General features: G+C 40.4%; 1 protein-coding gene across 3 annotated transcripts in view; it reads right to left on the bottom strand.

The window, feature by feature from the left end:
* Positions 1-1,719: 1,719 nt before the first annotated feature.
* Positions 1,720-21,517, bottom strand: part of ALDH18A1 (aldehyde dehydrogenase 18 family member A1) — a 66,244-nt gene continuing 46,446 nt past the window's right edge. For all 3 annotated transcript variants that reach the window (XM_020996980.2, XM_020996981.2, XM_020996982.2), the window contains 7 exons: positions 15,656-15,876; positions 12,737-12,874; positions 10,314-10,509; positions 10,101-10,222; positions 8,073-8,259; positions 6,726-6,821; positions 1,720-2,737 (listed from right to left, as the gene is read on the bottom strand). In XM_020996980.2, coding sequence (XP_020852639.1) covers positions 2,556-2,737; positions 6,726-6,821; positions 8,073-8,259; positions 10,101-10,222; positions 10,314-10,509; positions 12,737-12,874; positions 15,656-15,876 — 1,142 coding nt within the window. In that variant the 3' untranslated portion in view covers positions 1,720-2,555. The remainder of the gene's footprint in view (positions 2,738-6,725; positions 6,822-8,072; positions 8,260-10,100; positions 10,223-10,313; positions 10,510-12,736; positions 12,875-15,655; positions 15,877-21,517) is intronic.

Genomic DNA, 21,517 nt, shown 5'->3' with positions numbered 1-21,517 from the left:
CTTTGATCCTTACCCAGCTGCTCTCCGTTGCTTCTATACCCATTATACTTTCATGAACATAATAATCTATACCTCTCTACTACTTTTAATCTCTGATTCTTTTGAATATAGCAGATTCTTCCATAGCTATATTCCAGCTAAGTTCCACCAGGTCAAATATGCATTCTTGCATTAAGAACTCACTCTTATTGCTGACATATTGTTCATTTGCATAGACATTTATGGCATTGGTCATTGCTGGTTCTCCACTTTTCTTCCTTTATTGTACCTACCTTTGTCGATGACAGTAATGTCAAATACAAATAGATTCCTACTGGGCTGAATGTTGCATTTTTATTTATTTTGTTAAATATTACCCAATTACATTTGACTCTGGTACAGGCTGCACAGGGAGCAATGTCTGACACTGCTCTATGATATCAGACTTGGTAAGCTCTACACAGACCATTTTCTCCCTCCCTCTCCCCTTTTCAGTTTCATTCCCCTTTGATTACATTTGCTAGGCTCCAGTCAAACATGTTTTAACCAGCCCAATTTGCAAGGTGCCTGCCACCACCTTTTCCTGGCCAGGAGCCCATCAGTCCCACATTGTAAGCTGTGTCACAGAAACCTATCCCCAGTTCAGTCACCCTCATCATAGATAACTACTCACTTCCTGAAGCCACTGTTCTCTTCTGACTTCCCAATCTTAAACAGGTTGTAGAACTAAAAATTTTTAGTCTCTAAAGTCTTCATTTTTTTGGCCTGGGATTTTGTATTCCATAGCAACGCTTTCTTCTGGGCTATAACACTTGTCCCTTTGTAAAGCACCAGAAGCGAATACTGTTCATCTGATTTCTCTTTCACATCCTAGAAACGTGCCCTGAAAGTGATACTTACATTTATAAATCACTTTCCTCACAAAGCTGTGATGTGGCATCATACATGTATCATCATATCAATTTTACATACTTGAAAATTGAGGCTAACTGAGGAGTTAAGAAACTTATACACGGTTGCAAAGCTAAAATGTCAAAGGCAAATCTTGAATCCAGATCTTACTCCAAGGATGCCTTCTACCCACTGAGCCATATTCTCGTTACTTTTAGTGCAGACAAAAAATAGCTGCCTTAGCAAAGGTATCTGCAGAAAGACATACAGTACATTTTGCAAGTCATTACAAAGTTCTTTTTGTTTCCCAAACTTGCAAGATTCACAATTCTTTGCCTTCTTTAAAAAGTAGATCTTTGTTAACCCTTGGGGCCACAGTTTCACATCTGTTTATTATGTTTTATTTGCTAAACTGAATGACTTCTCGGCACCTAATAAACTGCCCTGATGAATAGATATGTTGATTGGAATCATTCACTTATCTCCAAGACACCTCACCCATGCACCCATTTAACAATGTCCAACGATGAAGCTCTATACTTTGTGCTGTGATATCTATAAAGGTAGAAATAGGCTTTTCAAAATATCTTTGTGATTGTTCTTGTTGGGTTGGTTTATTTCAAATGAAAATGTAGCGTCCCTTTTGGGTAGCCCCTATGAAGAATGCTCCCACACGACAGTAATAGAAAAGTGTTCAATGTGTTTTTAAGTTGAGTGAAAAAAAAATATGTGACAAGAGTCCAAAGCAGGGACCTGCTTTAAGTCGAGCAGAAGGCGGCAGTGGAGGGATGAAAACGAAAAGGAGAGTAATAAGTAGGTAAGATAGAAAACTTTCATCACACAGACACCTTTTGGTAAGAACTTTATTTCTGAAAAAGGGAAAAAATTTAAAGTATTAAAATATTCCTTTAGTTATTTCTTTCGGGTAGGAGCAGAGAATAGGAGGGATAATAAACAATTCATATAAAATTCTTGGACACAGCTGCTGCAAAAACTGCCTCCCTCCTCTTTAGTGGGGATACCTACTCCTAAATGTTACAACTTGTAGTTTCCCTACTAGAGTTAACAAAATAAATCACTTGTAATTAATGCAGAGCCCTCTTGGTCAAAGGTGAGTAAGCAAGTATCTGGAACATTCATTTGACAAATAAATACAAAAAATAAAATTTCACAGGCTCAATAACTCAATCAATTTTTATCTGATTTTTCTAATGAAATGCTAAGAGGAATAAGTGTTTAAGAGCACTACATGTTTCTGGTAAAATCATGATAATGTCTGGAATGAAATTTTAAAAAACTATCAGGAAAATCAGGATACAGTACTGGAAAAAATGTCCAAAAGGAGTCTTTACCTCACTGAGGCAATAAAAAGAGGAAACCAACTTTCTACTTTCTTCTCTAAGGATCACCAGCACCATTTTGCATTATTTAAAGGAAATGAATTTGGGAAGGAGAAGGTACTATCTGCGGCAACTGTACTTTCTAACTGGCAAACTGGAGTATGTGGATTAGCAGATACATCTTTTCTTCTCTTGCACAGGTCAAAATAACCCAAAAAGCTTCCAGGTGTACCTCAAAACAGCAAAATAATCACCCGGGAATTGGAGACAAAGTCCTGTCTCATCACCAGAGTTTTAACAGTGAAACGATCTTGGAATGAGTCCCCTGTGTCTTACGGCATGCTCTCAGTTGGTGTTCCTTTGAGGGATAGGAAGGTTTTCATGAAGATATTTCAAAGTTCCATTCTCGGAGAAGTCAGATACAACATGGTCCCGTCCCCTAAGTAGCCACTTAGTAGTGAGTAATCCTTCAAGTCCTACTGGTCCCCGGGCATGGATTCGAGAAGTGCTGATTCCTACTTCTGCTCCTGAAAAAAAAATTACAATACCACTTAATGAATGAGCCCTCTTAGCTTTCACGAATCTCCTACCCACTCTAACCAGATCTGTCTATCCACTGTCAAGAATCTCAAGAACAGGTCTTCATTCATTCCTGTCTTCATACTTTTGTTGAGATGGTCCCCTCACCTCACTTCTACACTGAACCAATTACTCCTAACCGTCCTTCCAGGTAGGTCCCACTCAACTCTGGCTTGTTCATCACATTCTCTGACCATTCCAACACTTATTAAGTGCCTCCTTAAGTGTACACAGCCTCATGTTAGGCACAAGGGAAAACATAACGTTTAGATGGGGCACAGTCCCTGCCTTCACTGACCTTACAGAACAGTAGGGACACATGGCAAACACATGAACAAACACAATACATAGTAATCCATGCGAAGTCCCAAGTCTGAGGGATGGAAGCTTTGTGGAGAATGATGTTTTAGATGGATTGTAGAAGACATGCAGGAATTTCACAGATGGAAAAAGGAGGGAGGAGGTCCTCACAAGGCTGGGGAACAGTGTGAGCAAGGGAAGAGAGGTGAAGAGTGTGGGGCCATGCAGGGAGAATGATGGGCAGCAACTGTGGCTAAGGCATAGAGTAAAGTGAAACGTACGAGAATGGCAAGGCTGTGCCATATTGTGGAGGGCCCTGAATGCCAAGCTAAGGAGCTTGGTCTTTACTTAGCATCAGGAGACATCAGGAGGCATCGCAGAGTTTTGGGCAAAGGAGCTGCAACACTAAAACTATGTACAGAGACACAATATAGGAAGTGGCTTGAAGAATGTATTGAAAGAAGCATGGAAGGAGATGATTTCAAAGATCCATATGGGAAGCAGGGTGGGCCCATCCTAGGATGGTGACAGTAGAAATGGAAAAAATATTTTGGAGGTAGAAGGACTTGGTAACCGACTAGATGTAAGGGATGGATAAGAAGGTAACCTTAAGCTTTCAAGAATGGGTGAACAGTGGTGCCACAAACAGAAACAGTAGAGTCAGAAGGATGAGCAAATTTACAGGGAAAGACATTGAGATCAATTTGAGATATACAATTTGCAATGCCCGTGGGACATTCAGGTTAGACAAATATTGCAGTCAGTTAAAATAGTGGGTCTGGATTTCAGGAAGGATGTTAGGGCTAGAGATATAGATTTGGGAATGACCTCTGTAAAGGTGTTAGCTGAAGCCATAAGAGTGAATAAGATTATCTAGGGAGAAAGAGCCGAGAGAGAAAAAGAACTGAAGGCAGAACTCTGGGAAACACTCACATCTTTATGGGAAAACAAAAAAACAAAGAACCAGGAAGAATATAGACACACTAAAATATTCATAGTAGCACTTTCTGTAGTAGCAAAAAGCTGGAAAAAAACCCATCAACTGGGGAATAGCTAAACAAACAGTGGTATGTGGATACAACTGAATATGACTGCTGTAAGAAATGCTGGACATGAAGAATAAAAAGAAGCATTGGAAGAATTATATGCACTGATGTAAAGTGAAGTAATAAGAACCAGGAAAACAATATACACAATGACTGCAAAAAATATAAACAGAAAGAACCTCCAGCATCACCAATTAAAACTTAATGCTACAAAATTATAATGACTAAACATGGCCTGTGAGCAGACACCTTGCCTCACTCCTTTGCACAAGCGAGGGAACTATGGCTGTGGGACAGTGTATATAACAGCCTTCCTTCTCTTGTCCTTTTTTCTCCAAATGCTAAATTCTCACATCTTCAGAAAACAAAACCTTCTTGCAAGCTCTGAATGGCAGCATTCCTAACAACTCTCTCCCTTTTGTTCTTTCTTTTTAAAAGAATTTCTTAAAAACTCAAATTGAACATCCATATAGCTCCTTACCTTTGATCAGTGATATGCCTGTACTTAAGTCCACATGAGGGCACAGAACAGCTGTGCCCTCTCCACTGCAACCACAGTTGTTCTCTGTAGCTTCTCTTCCCTTCACTTTTACTCTTCTGTGGTGGCCAATTATTGAGCATTTGTTCCTTAGGGTCTTTTTTTTTTTTTACTTGGCATTATTTCATAAGGTTTTTTCCAGATTTCTTTATATGCCTCATACTTACTGAATTTAATTGCACGATAGCATATCATGACATTAATGTACCACAATCTATTTACCCTGTGGAACACACAGATTGCTTCCAGGTTTTTGTTTTTTTGCAATTACAAATAATACTGCTATAAAAATCTCGGTACAGCAAGTGCTTTTTTGTTATTTTGATAACATTTGGGGGTATACTCACAACAAGACTGTTGAACTAAAAGGTATGTAGATTAAAAGGTGATACTTCTACAAATGTTTCGTAAGGGTCACCAGATTAATTTCCAAAAAGATTATTCAAATTTGCAATTTCACCAGCAGTTAAAGGAGTATACCTGTATTCCCTAATCCTACCAGCACTGAGTTTTGCTGGTTTAAAATATTTTTGTCAATTTCATGCGTGCGGTGGTATTTTCATTTTTATCTTTTTGACTAGTTATTTATTGACAATTTAACAATGTTCTGTTTACAACCTTGACCATTTATCAATTGTGAACTTGGAGTTACCTTTGGGAATTCTTAGAAATTCCTTAATGTATTTTAGATGTCAAGTTTTTATTCTCTTATTTTGGGGAGGGGTATCCAGATCTGTGATTTCATTGGTGTAGAGAACTTTCAGTAAGGAAACTCCTTATTACGCAACTTTTATGTGGTCTTAGAAGTTAAGGAATTTGCCCAAGGTCACAGAGCCAGTCTATTTAAACCCAGGTCTTCTTGCATTCAAGACCAGCTTGCTTCTCATTATGCCATGCTATCTGTTTATTTGTCATACTGCCACAAATATTTTCTCCAAATCTGTTATTTTTTAGTTATGTTATTTTGCCGTATAGAAAATTGTTGCTGTGATGAAATAAATAACAAAGATGTCTACCCTGCCTCCAAATAACTGTAATGAAGAGAAAACAAAAATCATCTGCCCTCCACAACTGAGATGAAGCCCACTGTTCTGCTACAATTCACTGGGCTATGTGGCTTAAGGTACAGGTCTAAATCCATTTCCTGTTAAATTGTCAACCAATTTTCCCAGAATGCTTGTTAGGTAATGTATGTTTTCCTCAAGTTTAATGTTCTGCATGTTTATTAAACGCTATTTTAAAAATATGTTTGCTGGGTGATTTGGCATATATGTTCTATTCCATTGCTCTCATTCTCTATTTCTGACCCAGTTCCTAACAGTTTGTATTTTTGGGGGTTTTTTGGGTTCTTTTGAGGCAATCAGGGTTAAGCGACTTGCCCAGGACTTGCCCAGGGTCACACAGCTAGTAAGTGTCTGAGGCCGGATTTGAACTCAGGTCCTCCTGACTCCAAGGCCAGAGCTCGATCTACTGCGCCACCTAGCTGCCCAGGTCTGTGTTCTTTTTAGGCTTAAAAGGGAAGACCCTTTTCATCAGCCCTTTCCCCCAGCACATCCTTTGATGACATCTACATCTACTTGTTTCTCCCAATAAATTTCATTATTAGATCTAGTTTATAGAGAAGCCCCTCAAATTCAACCGGTGCTGCATTTTTGCTACATTGAACCTACCCAGCCACAGACATTTCACATCTCTTCAACTACTTAGGTCTTTGTTTCCATTCTTACAGTTTTAGAGTTGTTCTGTCTATTCCTGGGTAGACTAATCCCAATCCCCTCAAAATGTCTGACTGTCCAATATCATATCAAGTAGAAGCAGCAATCTTTTCATCTCTCTTGCCACTCTTCTTGTTCCATTTTCTCATTCTATTCAATGACCCTCTCCTACTGGATTAGTTGATCAAGTACCTTTAAGAGACCTCTCCCCGCCAGCAGGTGAACATCCTTCCCGTCCACCAGCACACTGCCTCATTGGCAAACAATGATTTATAATCACTAAACTGTGATTAAGCTCTGTTCTATTGTCTACTTTCGAAAAATGCAGTTTTCCTACCAAGCCCAAAGCGGTAGCCATCTGAGAAGCGGGTGCTAGCATTCCAGAACACACACGCACTGTCCACATGCTGAAGGAAGAACTCTGCTGTTTTCTCTGCCAGAGAAAGAAGAATCAGTCAAGACTGGGTTCACCACAAGATCATCTAATTCAGCACAACAGCCAATTCAGGCTTACGGGCAACTGAACCAAAGCAGAATGAACACATGCACCCCTAGGGAGTTTTGGGGGGCCTGCAGGTGTCACAGAATATGTAAGAACTAAGAAAGACTGACTTTGCTGAACTATAGCAACAGCAGCATTTCTCTGGCCCTCATATGGGCCTCATGGAGGGCTGTGTAATCATTCCCGGGCACACTTCAGCAAACAAACAACCCTCTTAATGAGTAAGTGGTCTTAGCCTTCCAAAGACAGACAGAAACCTGCTTTAGCAGTTAGTTTACTGTGAGAAAGGCTACAACAATGGGGTGGGTGGGAGCATCATATGTATACGAGCCTGTGGGGCTCACCCCTCAGAGCCTCTACCAACACTTTTTCTGATAAGATGTATACAATGTTTTGGGGTTGCTGGGTTATTTCTTTTTTACTCTGGGAGGCAGGAGAGGGAGAAGGCAGATCTAGATAGGCGAATCTGAAGGAGGAAACTCCTTTGAACAATGAGAAAAGGCACCTGCTCTGAAATGTAGAGTTGTGGAAAATAGCCTGGGGGCACTGAGAGGCTAAATAAGTCCACTGTGCAGTGTCCTACAGTCTGTGTGTGTGAAGAGACTAGACTTGAACCCAGGTCCTTCTTTATTAATCAGAAACTAGTACTCTGCTCACCATGCCATTTTCCTTCTAGTATCACTAATACTATTTTAAATCAGGAAAATGACATGTACAGGATAAAACAAAGGGCATATGAGACTTTAAGTGTCTTCGAAAAGAAAGACATTGCAGAAATAATAATAATTATCTGACATTTATATGGTATAATATAAAAAGTGACCATTTTCCTAAACACTATATATAGTGTTTATATATACATATATATACATACATACATACACATATATATATATATACACAGAGAGAGAGAAAGAGAGAGAGAGAGAGAGAGAGAGAGAGAGAGAGAGAGAGAGAGAGAGAGAGAGAGAGAGAGAGAGAGAGAGAACCTAATAGTTTGGTAAGTATAAACAGAAAGGCTATATCATGTACTGGCACAAGCATAGGAGCTCCTCATGACAGCCATGAAAGGATAAGGATGGGAAGCAACCAGCTGTGCTCAAGTAAAATGGCTGGAAGCTACCACACTGATCTCTGGACAGTCATCCATTAGTCATATCCCCTTTAAGACTTCTTACTGACCATTTTCTGTAACAATGACATCTGTGTGGGAGCTGCCATATTTGTGGATATGGTCAATGGCATCCTGTACATTGTCCACCACTTCAATACAACATTCTAGGTCTCCGTACTCTGTCCGAAGGGATTTAACCTCAGAAGGGCTGAAAGTCAAATAGGAAGCAAACTTGGGACCCGCGTGAATTTTCACCTAAACAAAAGAAAATACAGAGGGTAACCAAAAACAAAAGAAAGAAAGAAAGCCCACATTTTCTCTCTTAGATCTAAATCCAAGATATCCCAAGGCCCTTTCCCTTTAAGTTAATATTTATGACGACTGGTCAAATTACAGCATGAAATTCTCCACTCATGTAATTAATCCACCAAAACACCCTTCTATCTAGAGCTAACTTCTAGTCATCCAGGATGTGCTGACAGGCCAAAGACCAAATTCTTTTTCTCCTAAAGCAAAAGGTTCTAAGAGACCAGGGAGCAAGAACAATGATTACATTAAAGATCGAGGATTTTGGGTAGAAGTCAATAAATATTAAATGTCCACTCTATACAAGGCATTTATTAATGGATATGGCTTCATCGTAACTTAAATTCTTCTACTCTAACAGAATTTTAGTTAAATGAATACTTAGCTAAAAATCACAATTCTTTCCTAATATTGTTTTCTCTCTCAATTATCCTTTCTTTTTATTTTGAACTTAAATACCGAAAAAAGTATTTTCATATTGATAACAATAGGAAGATTACATATCAAACTAGAAATCTGTATTTTATACTGCTTTTTCTTTTCTTTCTCTTTTTTTGGTAAGACAATTGGGGTTAAGTGACTTGCCCAGGGTCACACAGCTAGTGATTGTTATGTGTCTGAGACCAGGTTTGAACTCAGGTCCTCCTGACTCCAGGGCCAGTGCTCTATCCATTGCACCACCTAGCTGCCTCTGCTTATTTTTAATTTTAATATAAATTTATTTATTTACTTAAATTCAATTTAATTAAACAAATAATTTAATTAATTAAATGTAATATTATTTAATTTAAATTTAAATATATTTTCAAAAAACGTCCTGCTCATCTGTGCTTCCTTCTGAACCTCCTTCTGTTCTCTTCTGTACATTAAAATAAAAAGTTTCAACAAGTCACTTTTTTTGGTGGCATCAGTATTGCTAACCCCTTTTCCCCACATTAAATATGTCCTAATTAAAAACTGAAAGAAAGAAAAAATCTTGTAACAAATAAGTATAGTCAAGAAAAACATATCACATAGTGGCTATATTCAGAAATGTATGTTTATTTCTGCATTCTGAGTCCATGATTTCTGTGTCAGAAGTGAGCAACATACTCATCACATGTCCCATGGCAGGTCACTGCACTGATCAGTTATTAAGCCTTCCAAAACTGTTTTCTTTTACAATATGGTGTTTATTTATAAAATGAATTCATTGACCTTGTGATGACTTCTGAGATAAGTGGAGACACCCCATGTATGGGAAAACCTGGATTAAAATCACTATGATAAAATGCAGCCTCTTATTTTGGGTTGGTCTATTTGAGATTCCAATAAATATTCAAGCAACATAATGTATTCAAACTTCAGGCACTGTGACCTAACACCAGAGCCTGGCACATAATGAATACTAATAAGTGTCTACTGACTGACTGATTATACTGTAGGATCTGTGGGCATACATGCATGAGCTCAAATACAAACACACATTCACTTGGCAAGTTTCTCTCTTTTGTGTCCAGGTTATTTTGTATGGTTGATAGACAGAGAAGGAATACAACAGAGCAGGCACCACCCTTTATGCCTCCACCACAACCCCCAACCTGCATGTCTTGATTGGTTCCTCCTTCTCCAGCAATAGACTAGAAAGGAAGAGTAAAGATAATCATGTAATCATGGATGTATGTCTGCACCGCTCCTCAGATTCACATGGTAAAACAGAGTACCTGCTACCTCGGGGGTGAGAGGAAAAACAATCCCAGTGATCTTCAGCCCGACAGCAGCCACAAATGGCCATTTGCTGATGACCTCACCTGTTCTACCCTCAGCATGTCAATGATCTGGTCAAACAATGGCGTTCTCAGTAGATCTCGGTGGATTAGCAGCGTTTCCAGTGCGTTACAAGCAGCTGGATATTCGCACTTGGAGTCTCTCACTGAAAGGAAAAGAATAGATAGGTGCTGAAATTAAGAGTTCTGAGAGGGGAAAAAATTCCCAATAAATGAAGTCTAACCTCTTCATCTTACCTAGTCTGGTGACCTTATCAACACTAGCCTCGGTGTCTACATACATGTGGCAGATTCCTTCACTGTGACCCATCACCGGTACTCCTTTGGCAGCTTTCTGAATGTCTCTGACCAGTTGAGAGGAGCCACGTGGAATGATCAGGTCAATCAGCTTATCTAGACGGCAAAGGTCCTCAACATCTTCTCTAGTATTCACCTGTGAGGACCGAGGAAGGAAACCTAGTCAGTTCCCCCTACACACTCTGTTCACCAAATACAATGTTAAGTGCTTAGTGAGCCAAGACAGCATTTCAGAAAAGATGATAGCCCTTGATCATTAGGAATCTAAAACCTTCACAAAAGAAGAATAATAGCTAATTGTACATGAGGGAAAGCAGAGATGTCAGCTGGCTCTCCTCTCAGAGTTCTATCTCCCTCCTCTACAGCTTCTGAGACCCTCCAATACCTCTTCCCTCACACGGCCTCCATGGCAATGCTCTCTGTTTCCCTCCTACTGGCCCAACCATTCCTTTTCAGTCCACTTTTCCAAATAATTTTCCTCTACCCACCACTCAGCATGGACATCCCCAAAGCTCTAACCCAGCCTAACTTGTCTTTTCTTTCTATACTCTGTCCTCAGTGATTTCATCAGCTCTCACAAATCAAGCATCATCCTATGTACATGACTCTCAGATTTCTCTCCTAAACTCCATTCCCATGTTGCCAACTGCATTTTCCACAAAATTATTGCTTTCCAAATTTTCCTATGTTGGGCACTGACATGTACAAGGCACCGTGGTAGGAAATGGGAACACAAAACATGAAAAATGAAATAGTGCCTGCCCTTACAGAGCTTCCATTTTACTGGACTCATGGTGGCAGTGAGAAAAGATGTACACAACTAAGTAAATACAAAGTATATGCAAAGCAGTTTCAAGAAGGATAAGGTGATAACAATTCCTGGGAGCTTGAGGAAAGCCTCCTGTCCCCAGTGGCCCTTCTGCCAAGCTCTCAAGGAAGCTCCAGAGTCAAAGAGGAGAGAGTATATGCAGAGCGTAAGCCAGATATGGGGGCCCCTGGGGAAGATGCTCCTCAGTGGGGGGATGCCACCACCCACAGGAAGACAAAGAAAGCCAATGCAAAGCAGAATGCTGAGAAGGGAGGAGTGCTATGAAATAAAAGCGGAGTGGTAGGAAGAGAGGAGCCCGATTGGGCAGGGTTTTCAATGCCACCATGGTCAAACATCTAGTAATAAGTACTAGGATTATAAAATTTAGAGAATAAAGCAGCAATCCTTACTTAAAGGCCATGAACTTGTTTTTTTGGAACATTCTGATATGTTTTTATTTGTTTTAAGTATTTAAAAACCTTATTCTGAGAGAGGGATGTGCCAAAGGGGTCCAGAACACAAAAAGGCTAAGAAATCCAGGCTTGGAGGGAGCTTAGACATCACTTAGCATCGGAATTCTAGCCTAACCTCATCATTTGATAGCTAAGGAAACAGACCCAAGGCCACAAAAATTGTCATAGGGCTGACCCAAGAATCAAACCTAGGTCTACTGTACCATGCTGACATTATTATTCTCACTTAAAAGATGAGAAAACTGAGACTAGGTCCCACAACATCAGCGTTACCACGAGATGGGGAAAGGAGTCAGAGTTGAGCCTGGTGATTGGAAACCTCCCTAGCACTGCATTCACTGCTGCCCCTGCCCTCATTCTCTTCAGGAGGCCAAAGCCCGGGCTACAGCCCTATCCCCTCCCATGCTCCATCACCTCCTCTCATCTTGGTCCCCTCTACCTCAGAGCTACTCGAGTCCCATACCCTAGAAACCTTCCTGAATTGTTGCCATTCTCCACAATCACTTCCTTTTCTTATGTAGCATGGCACATGCTGCCTACAGCACTCTCTTAGCAGCAGCCCAGTATAAGCGTTGCACATGGACTCAGGAAGACCTGAGTTCAAATCCCACCTCCACACCTTACTTCCTGTATGACTCTGAGCTGAGTCTGAAAACTCAGTCTGAGCTTTCTCATCTTTAAAATGGGGATAACAATCCCTACCTCACAGGTCTGCTGTGAGGTTCTAATGAGATAAAGTTTGTATCGAGCTCTGCAAAACCTTAAAGCGCTATTAAATGCTAGTTATTAAAATTTTTTAGCATAATGTGTTATTTTAAATTTATTTTTAGATATGTACCCCATTTACTTAATTAATTAGCCCCTTGAAGGAAAGGAAAATGCCTAAACCCTCTGTATCCTTGGTGTCTACCAAATCCTTATATGTGTGAAATCCGTATATCACTCAGTCAAGTTTGGTTTGAAGAAACAAAGCCTGGCTCCATGCATGCCTAAGCATCACTCTCATCCCTCCCTCCCCATTCATCTCCAATATGCCCCAGAATTTCTTTTGGTTGTTCCTTAATTCATATCTGCAAACCTACCAACTGCACCGCGTCCCTGACCCCATGGAGGGAGAGTGCCTCCTGAGTTAGATGATGCAGAATTCGGTTGCTGTGGGCTGCCTCTTTTCCTCCTTTCAGAAGCAAGCCATTGCCACTTGCGATAGCCAAGGCAGCCACCTAAAGATCAAAGATGGGACAAAAAGCAGAAGCTCAATATTATTCACGTAAATTGAAACAAGAATTCCCAAAGCTCCTCCTCCGTGTAAACAGTAACCTTCCCAGCACCACACCTAGGAGAGCTGGGAGGACAACCGTCACAGGAAACATCCCAAGGTAAATGACTAAGCTGCAATTTTACCAGGTGAGTGGTGCAGAGTCACCTGGACACATGTTTTTGTGAATCTTAGATAATCTGCCACAGTTTAATATGAATAAGTAGGAGAAGAGAGGATGGAACCTGCCAGTCCCTGGATAGCTTGAGCATCATTTCTTAGGTGAGGGACACTCCAGCCCACACTTGTGGAAATAGAGATTCCCCAGGCTAGACTTAAGGTTTAGCCATTCTGCTTAATGTTTTAATGACACCGGCCACAATGACGGTCAAGAGGAGGTGGTGTATCATAAGGGCGTCCAAAACATTCTGCGCTGATGGCTTCATGAACACCTCGAGATGAAGAATCACTTGCTGTGGTCGCTCAGTGTGAGCACAAGGACTTCTATAAAATAACTGCTTATCTGGGTAGAAAACAGCCTGGACACTGAATGGACCATGCAATGACCCAAGAAGAGACTTAGGACCTGAGCCCCACAGACAGGACTCCAACTAGCAGAGGATGCAAGATCCTTGAGAGGATGAGGGAGAAGAGTGGATTTCACTGCAATGACTGAAAGAGTCTCAGTAGTACAGGATACATCTGTGGATGAACTGGTGACCTTTTAAAGATCTTGCAGAATAGAAGAGCTGCCAAAGGACTAGAAATAGACCAATCTTAAAAAAAAGGAAGCAAGTAAAATGTGTAAAGCAGAGGTTGGTGAGTTTGACTTCTATTCCTGGCAACATTTTAGTGTACAATATTAAAGGAATGGTTCATGAGCAGATAACAACGGAAACATCGATAAAACAGCACATGGCTTCATTAAAACTGATTATACCACGTTAGTCTCATTTCGTTTTCTGACAGAATAACCAGACTGGTAAATCAAGGAATGCTGTAAAAATAGACTTAGTGTTTATGAAATCATCTGATGAAAGCTCTTATGCTATCTCTGTAACATGGAAAGATCTGGGCTAGATGGCAATAAAATTAGATGGATTTAGAACCAGATAAATGATCATCTCTGAAGAATAGTCATTAATGGGTCAATGTCAGTTTGGAGGGCTGGTCTTTAGTGGAGTGCCTCAGGGATCTGTACTTGGCCCTGTGCCTGTTAACCCAAGTTATTTGGGTAAATCTATAAAGTCTTGGTTGCCAAGTTAGCACATTTATATAACTCTGGAACAGTTAACATGCTGGACAGCAGCTGAACATCCAAAATAACTTGGCAAGCTAGAAAAATGGACCACACCTAATAAAATCAAAGATAAAGTCATATGCTTGGATGTAAAAATTCGACTTCACAAATATAAGACAGGAAGGTATAACTACACAAACACACACTATGGAGAAGATGTGAGAATTTTAATGAGAAATGGCAAAAAAAAGCTAAAGCTATCCTAGACTTCACTGAGAGGAAGAGTGACCAAAACAAAGGAAATGGCAGTTCCCCAGGACTCTACTTTCACTGGACCACATCTGGAGAACTAGGTCCAGTTTTGGGCACCACATTTTAAGAAGAACATAGACTGGCTGCAGAAAATCTTGGATAATTAAGGGAACTGGAACTAGAACCTGGACAAGAAACACTTGTGGGCAGAGAGTATGACAGAGGGGTAGAGACATGATGCTAATCTTCACCATGTGAAGGGCAGGCTGTCAGGCAGAAAAGGAATCCTACCTGATCCCCGAGGACAATGGGTACAAGCTGAAGGGGTAGATTTAGGCATGATTCAGGCACAATTTCCTAACCATTTAAAGTATCCTAAAACAGCTCAAGTAGTCTAGGATGGTAATGGATTCCTCCTCACTGCAATTCTTCAGTAATAACTAACTGGATGATCACTTATCAAGAATAATGTTGAGAGGATTTTAGTGAGACCCTATAGCTAGACTAGCTGATCTCTGATATCCCTTCCATCTCAGAAATTCTATGACATAACATTAGGAATATCACTTGGGGGCTCTGTGGGATGTTGCAGTATGGTGGTTGTCCTTTTATCTCATAGTAATTAAGCTTTCTTTTGCTATCTTGTGGCTAGAATACTTACACAGGAGTTGCTATCAGGGTACTGGGCTGTGCAATAGAGATTCTTTCCCTGGAGGGCTTAAGCTAACAGAAGCAGAGCATGCCTTTAAGATTACTTGGCCCTTCCTGAAGTAAATGTCTCTATCATTAGGATTACATGAACACTATTGACAATTGGTATGACCCTGAAATCTATTCAGGTAATCCACGTTCCATGTTTTTATCCATTTATTGAAGCTCTTTTAAACACAAGTTCTACGTCTAGCCAGGCATTTTGTGTTAATTAAAAAGGTCCCTTTGTCAGAATGGCCACCATCAGGTCTAAAAATCAGGGGCACTGAAATACTAAAGACTGAATGGGTCAGGAAAGTTAAGCACTAAACTGTATAACAATGTTTTGTATTTTACTCTGTGACCTCAGGAGACTACTTCCCTTCTAGCTCTCCACCAATTAGTACATGGGATAGGTACCAAGTCAAGAAACATAACAGAAATCAAAGTGACTAAGGAAGATCTGAGAATAAAATCTTGAAAAGCCTCTTCTGAGGAAATCAGTGTCAAATCTTGAAAATGCTTGGGTCAAATCCCAGCAAACAGGGTGTTGCTGCTCCATACCTGGGGAAGACAATCAGGGCGGGATTCAAAAATCACCAGAAGGACTCCAATTGGGACAGTAACTTGCTCTAGTTCCAAATCTTTCGCAATTCTTGTCCTGCGCAAGACACGCCCAACACTGTCCTGGGAAGAAGCAGCAATCTGACGTAATCCAATGGCCAAACTATTCAATTTAGATGTAGACAAGCTCAATCGTTTTAGCAGAGGGGATGCTAGTCTCCCTGGAATAAGAGAACAGTAAGTGTGGAAGGTTAATAATAAATTGGCAAACTTCTAAATACAGTATTTCCAATCGCAAACTAAAAGTTATTAACAGTTAATTATGGAATGTGAAAATTTACAGCTCTACAATTTAATTAAAATTTTGTTCCTAAGTCAATTTTGTTTCCCTTTGTGATTTTAGAATTGCCAAGGCAGGGACTGAGTGGGAAACATTCACCAAAACACAGTCATTCAACCCCCTTTTGCCTTTGCTTGTTTTGCATCTTTGCTATCATAGGCAGATACACTGGAAGGACCCAAGGCATTCATCAGCCTCACTCAATAGTCCATTCAATCCTAGGATACATCAAGCCCCCATTTTCCCTTGCCTCTCACCAGCCATTAGATAAAAACAACCAAAACATCAAAATCCCACCATTCTATGGCAGCTTTTGATGAGTTAATTCAGCTATGTTAGCAATACAACCTAGAATTTGCACCTATTCAATTCTTCCAATAATTTAGAATTTCTAGAATGTGACAGGCTTAAGAACATACTTCAGTTTAAGAAATAAAAATTAAGTTGTTACTGGGAGCAGTACCTGTATTGAGGTATTGTAAAATTTAATTAAAATGAAATTTCTGACCTCTGGCAGCTTTCAGACTCGTGGGACAATAAGACATAGAAGCAGATACTACAGTGCATAGCCAGTGTGTTAGAGAGGGCAAAATCAAATACTGAAGGATGTCATGGGGCACAGTTGTTAGCAACACATACTGAATATCAAAGAAACCTTCCTGGATGAAGTGGCTTGACCTCATCACTGACTTAGGCTTTTAGGGTCAAGTAGGAATCAAATGGCAGGAAGAGGAAGGACAACATGCTAGACACAGGGAAGAGCACAGAGAGAACATGGCATATTCACAGAATCACAAAAAACCCTATATTGGAAAGAACCACAAAGGCCCTCTAGGTCAGTCTACACATGAATGAGGTTCCCCTGGACAAGGCACCAGACGGACTTCTTTTAGATCTCCAGTGGGGCTGGAGAAGACCTATAATTCCTCCCAAGGCAGCTCATCCCATGTTTGCATAGTTCCAAGGGTTATGAAAATTTTCCTGACATTGAGCTTCAATTGGCCTCTTTGTTAGATCCGCCCACTGTTCCTAATTCTGACGTCCAGTGGGGAATGATCAGGACACAGAGGCTGGTCTGACTAGAGCACAGAATAAATGACAGGGGAGTGGGGGGGGGAGGGGAAGGGGAGAGTTGTAAAATAAGACAAAGCTGGAAAAGAAAGGAGCAGGAAATCAGGTTAAGAAAGATGCCACCCCTCAGACTCCTGGCTTAGTGCCAAGAAAGGCAAATTTCTCCATAAAATATTGCTGATTTGGGTGCAAACAGAACTTGAAGAAAGCAACCCTGCATTGTTCTGAAAACATGAAAGTGGAAGGGTTGCATACGGCTGGACTTGGCCATTTACTGCTACTATGATCATATCACCTGAACGCTTACATCTGAGGCTCCTCATCTGTAAAATGAGGAGTTGTACTAGACGGCCTAAGATCCTTGATGGCTACAAATCTACGATCCCATGAAAATACAACATTTCTGTACATAAAAGCAAAAATACAAACAATTTAGTAATTCTTCTTGAGAAACACTCCTCAGTAAAAAGGAGGGGATATTTGCAAAAAATCATGGTAAAAATGTTTCCATTGTAATGGGAGGTTAAGAGATTAGACTTTACTGAAAACTTCATCCTCTATTATTTTTGGCTAGGCAATAGGGTTAAGTGACTTGCCCATGGTCACATAGCTAGAAAGTGTGATGTGTCTGAGGCTGGATTTGAACTCAGGTCCTCCTGACTCCAGGGCTGGTGCTCTATCCACTGTGCCCCCTAGCTGCCCCTCTATTATTTTTAATACTAAATTCTATCCTCTTTACTGACCTTATTCTGGATCAGTACAACTGTAGGCAAATACACTCATTAAAGTAAATAATACTGGCCAATACATATATAGAATAGAAACTCAGGTCTCCTGATTATTCCACTTGACAAGATGAAAAAAGTTGAATAAAACACACCACACATACACCTGGTGTAAGGATCACCGCACTTAAGTGCTCAGCCAACTTTGTGGGCTCCATCTCAAGGTTCATAAAGCACACTCTCTGCAACTGTTATCAGTGTAGGTTACGTTGCAGCGACACCTGCTGGCTACACAGAGCACTGCACTGTCAAACACTGCTGAGAAAAAGTCTGTGAGACAGGAGTCAGATGCCCAGAATCTCTGCTCTATACAAGAAACCCACAAACTCAGTAAGTGTAAGATTACGTTTTCTACTCAGTTCTATGGTTTATCTTATACTTTTTCTTAGGGGATATTTTAAAATTTTTATTTTGATGTACTTTCCAAACATTTCACAAGATGAAATCTGATTAAAATCTAAGAAAACTAAAGGCAGGAAAGTGAAGAATACAAACAGTAGCTGGTGTCTCAACCATATTTTCAAATCCAAAAATACTAATAAAACAATGACTACACTCCACTTAAATAGCCATTATTAGCCTTATTTTGTTGAACCTCTAACTTTTTGTCCAGGTTCTGCCCGATGCATTTCCTCCTTGAACAGGAAAGGTTTAATGACTCTAAATTGCCATGATGTATACAGACCAGAAAATCCAAAGCTGACTCAGGTGCAGTGTGGTCCCACTCCCCCAGCTGGACTCTCTTTGCCACTTTCTTGAGGAAGCCTTCCGCCACACCCCTAGGAAGGTGAGGCAACATCCCCTTCCAAAGTCTGTGCCCCGGGGTTTCTAACTTTTCCCCCTTCATTAGCCTTGTCCTGTCTACTATGGCAGGAAGTACAGCAAGACACAATATCCAACCACTTTACTACATACTAGGGATTTTCTCCAAAACTAAAAAGTTTCTTCCAAGTTGGCGCTGTTCCACTCCCCTTAGAATCTGTTTGGCTCCTCCTCTAGTCCTGCTCCTTGGGGTTCCCATCCTTTCTTAGCACCTTCCCCTACCATCCACTCCATCCAAAGGTCTGTCTCTGTGTCAGTCAGTCAACAAGTACTGCTTGCTATGTGCTAGACACTGTGCTAAGCAATGAGGATACAAGGAAAAGGCAAAACCAATCTTTGCCCTCCAGGAGCTTACGTTCTAATGGGAGGAAACAAGAAGTACATAAAAAAGTACATACAAGATACATATAGACTAGATGGAAGACAGATTTAAAGGGGAAGGCACCGGCACTTTTTAAAGGAAGTTCTATCTTAAAGGAAGCCAGAGATTCCGAGAGGCAGGAATTAGGAGGGAGAGCATTCCAGCCTTGGGGGACACCTACTGCAAAGGCATGAAGAAAAGAGAGAGAGCTCTACGAATGAAGAACAGCCAGCATGGCTGGACTGAAGAGTACATGGAAGGTAGTAGTGTTAAAAGACTGGAAATATAGGAAAGGATCACATCGTGCAGAGCTTTCAAGGCCATACAGAAGAATTTCTATTTGATCAAGGGATAATAGGGAGGAAAAGAAGGAAAGTGAAAGGGAAAGATATACCCAATTGAATGCAAAATTTCAGAGAACAGCAAGGAGAGAGAAGGTTTTCTTAAATAAGCAATGCAAAGAAATAGAAGAAAACAATAGAAATAGGAAAATTGGAGACATCCAGGGAGTGTTTCCTGCTAGAATGGGTATGATAAACGACAAAAAGAGATTAACCAGAAGAGGTTAACAGGTAGCAAGAATGCAACAAAGAACTATACAAAAAAAGAACTTAACATCACAGATATGTGTGGTTACTGATCTAGAGCAGAACATCCTAGACAATGAAGTCAAGTGGGCCTTAGGAAGCACTTTTAACAATAAGGCCAGTAGGGGGCAGCTAGGTGGCGCAGTGGATGGAACTTGGAGTCAGGAGGACCAAAGTTCAAATCTGGCCTCAGACACCTGACACTTACTAGCTGTGTGACCCCGGGTCACAAATCATTTGACCCCGATTGCCTCACCAAAAAAAGCAAAAAAGCACAAAAAACAATAAGGCTAGTGATGCCGTTAAAGTACTGTACTTAATATGCTAGCAAATTTGGAAGATTTAACAGTGGCCACTAGATTTGGAAAAGGTCAGCTTATGTCCCAATCCTAAAGGGTTAAGAGTAATGCCAAAGAATATTCGAAAAACCAGACAACTGCCCTCATTTCACACACTAGCAGATTATACTTAAGATCCTGCAACCTAGGCTTCAACAACCTGTGAACTGAGAATGATCATAAGAACAGGCTGTTTTTCAAACAGGCAAAAGAACTAGAGACCAATTGTCAACATTCACTGGATTATGGAGAAAACAAGGGAGCTCCAGAAAAACATCTATTTCTGCTTGTCTACACTAAAGCCTTCAACTGCGTGGATCATAACAAAATGTGGTAAGTCCTTAAAGAGAAGGGAGCACCAGATCATCTTACCTGTCTCCTGAGGAACCCGTGTGGGGGCCAAGAAGCAACGGTTAGAATCAAACACGAAACAACTGACTAGTTTAAGATTATGCATCATAAGAAAAGCCATCATGTGAATATATACATCTTACGTATATACATCATGTAAAATGGATGAATCAAAAGCCAGAATTAAGTCTGCAGAGAGAAATATCAACAATCTGATAGGCAGATGATACCACTCTAATGGCAGAAAGTGAAGAGGAAATAAGAAGTCTCTATGAGAGTGAAAAAGGACAGTATAAAAGTTGGCTTGAAGCTTAACACTGAAATATCTAAGATCTTGGCAACTGGTCCCATCACTTGCTGGCAAACAGAGAGAGAAGAAATGGAAGCAATGTCAGATTTTATATTCTTGCGCTCCAAGATCACTGCAGACGGTGAGTGCAGCCATGAAGTTATAAGACACTTGCTCCTTGGAAGGAAAACCATGGCAAATCTGATTGTCGTTCAGTTGTGCCTGACTCTTCATGACCCCATTTGGGGTTTTCTTGGCAAAGACACTAGAGTAGTTTGTTATTTCTTTCTCCAGCTCATTTTGTAGATGAGGAAGCAGAGACAAACAGGGTTAAGTGACTTGCCCATGGTCACACAGCTATTAAGTGTCTGAGGCTGGATTTGAACTCAGTAATTCTTCCTGACTGGCCCAGAGCTCTATCCACTGTGCCACCAAGCTGCCAGAATGGCAAATCTGGACAGCATACTAAAAAGCAGGGACATTATCTTGCCAACAAAGGTTCATTATGGTCAAAACTACGGTTTTTCAAGTAGCACATGTAGAGTGGTAAAGGTTGGACTACAAGGAAAGCTGAACTCTGCATGATTGAAACTTTCAAATTGTGGTATTGGAAAAGACTTGTAGTCTTCTAGACAGCAAGGAAATCAAATTGGTCAATACTTAAAAAGAAATTAACTCAATTCCAGATTGCTCTCCAAAATGATTAGATCAGTTCACAGTTCCACCAACAATGAATTAGTGAACCAATTTTTTTCATATCCCCTCCAATATTTGTCACTTTTCCCTTCGATCATTTTAGCCAATCTGATGGGTATAAAATGACACCTTTGACTTTGACCCAGCAATACCACTACTAGGTCTATTTCCAAAGATTATTAGGGAGAAAAGAAAAGAACCTATATGTTCTAAAATATTTAT

This window comes from Phascolarctos cinereus, unplaced genomic scaffold (assembly GCF_003287225.1).
Source record: "Phascolarctos cinereus isolate Bilbo 61053 unplaced genomic scaffold, phaCin_HiC Scaffold_3;HRSCAF=262, whole genome shotgun sequence".
NCBI lineage: Eukaryota > Metazoa > Chordata > Mammalia > Diprotodontia > Phascolarctidae > Phascolarctos > Phascolarctos cinereus.
Note: the sequence above shows the minus strand (reverse complement) of the source record. Positions and strands in the feature narration are given on the sequence as shown.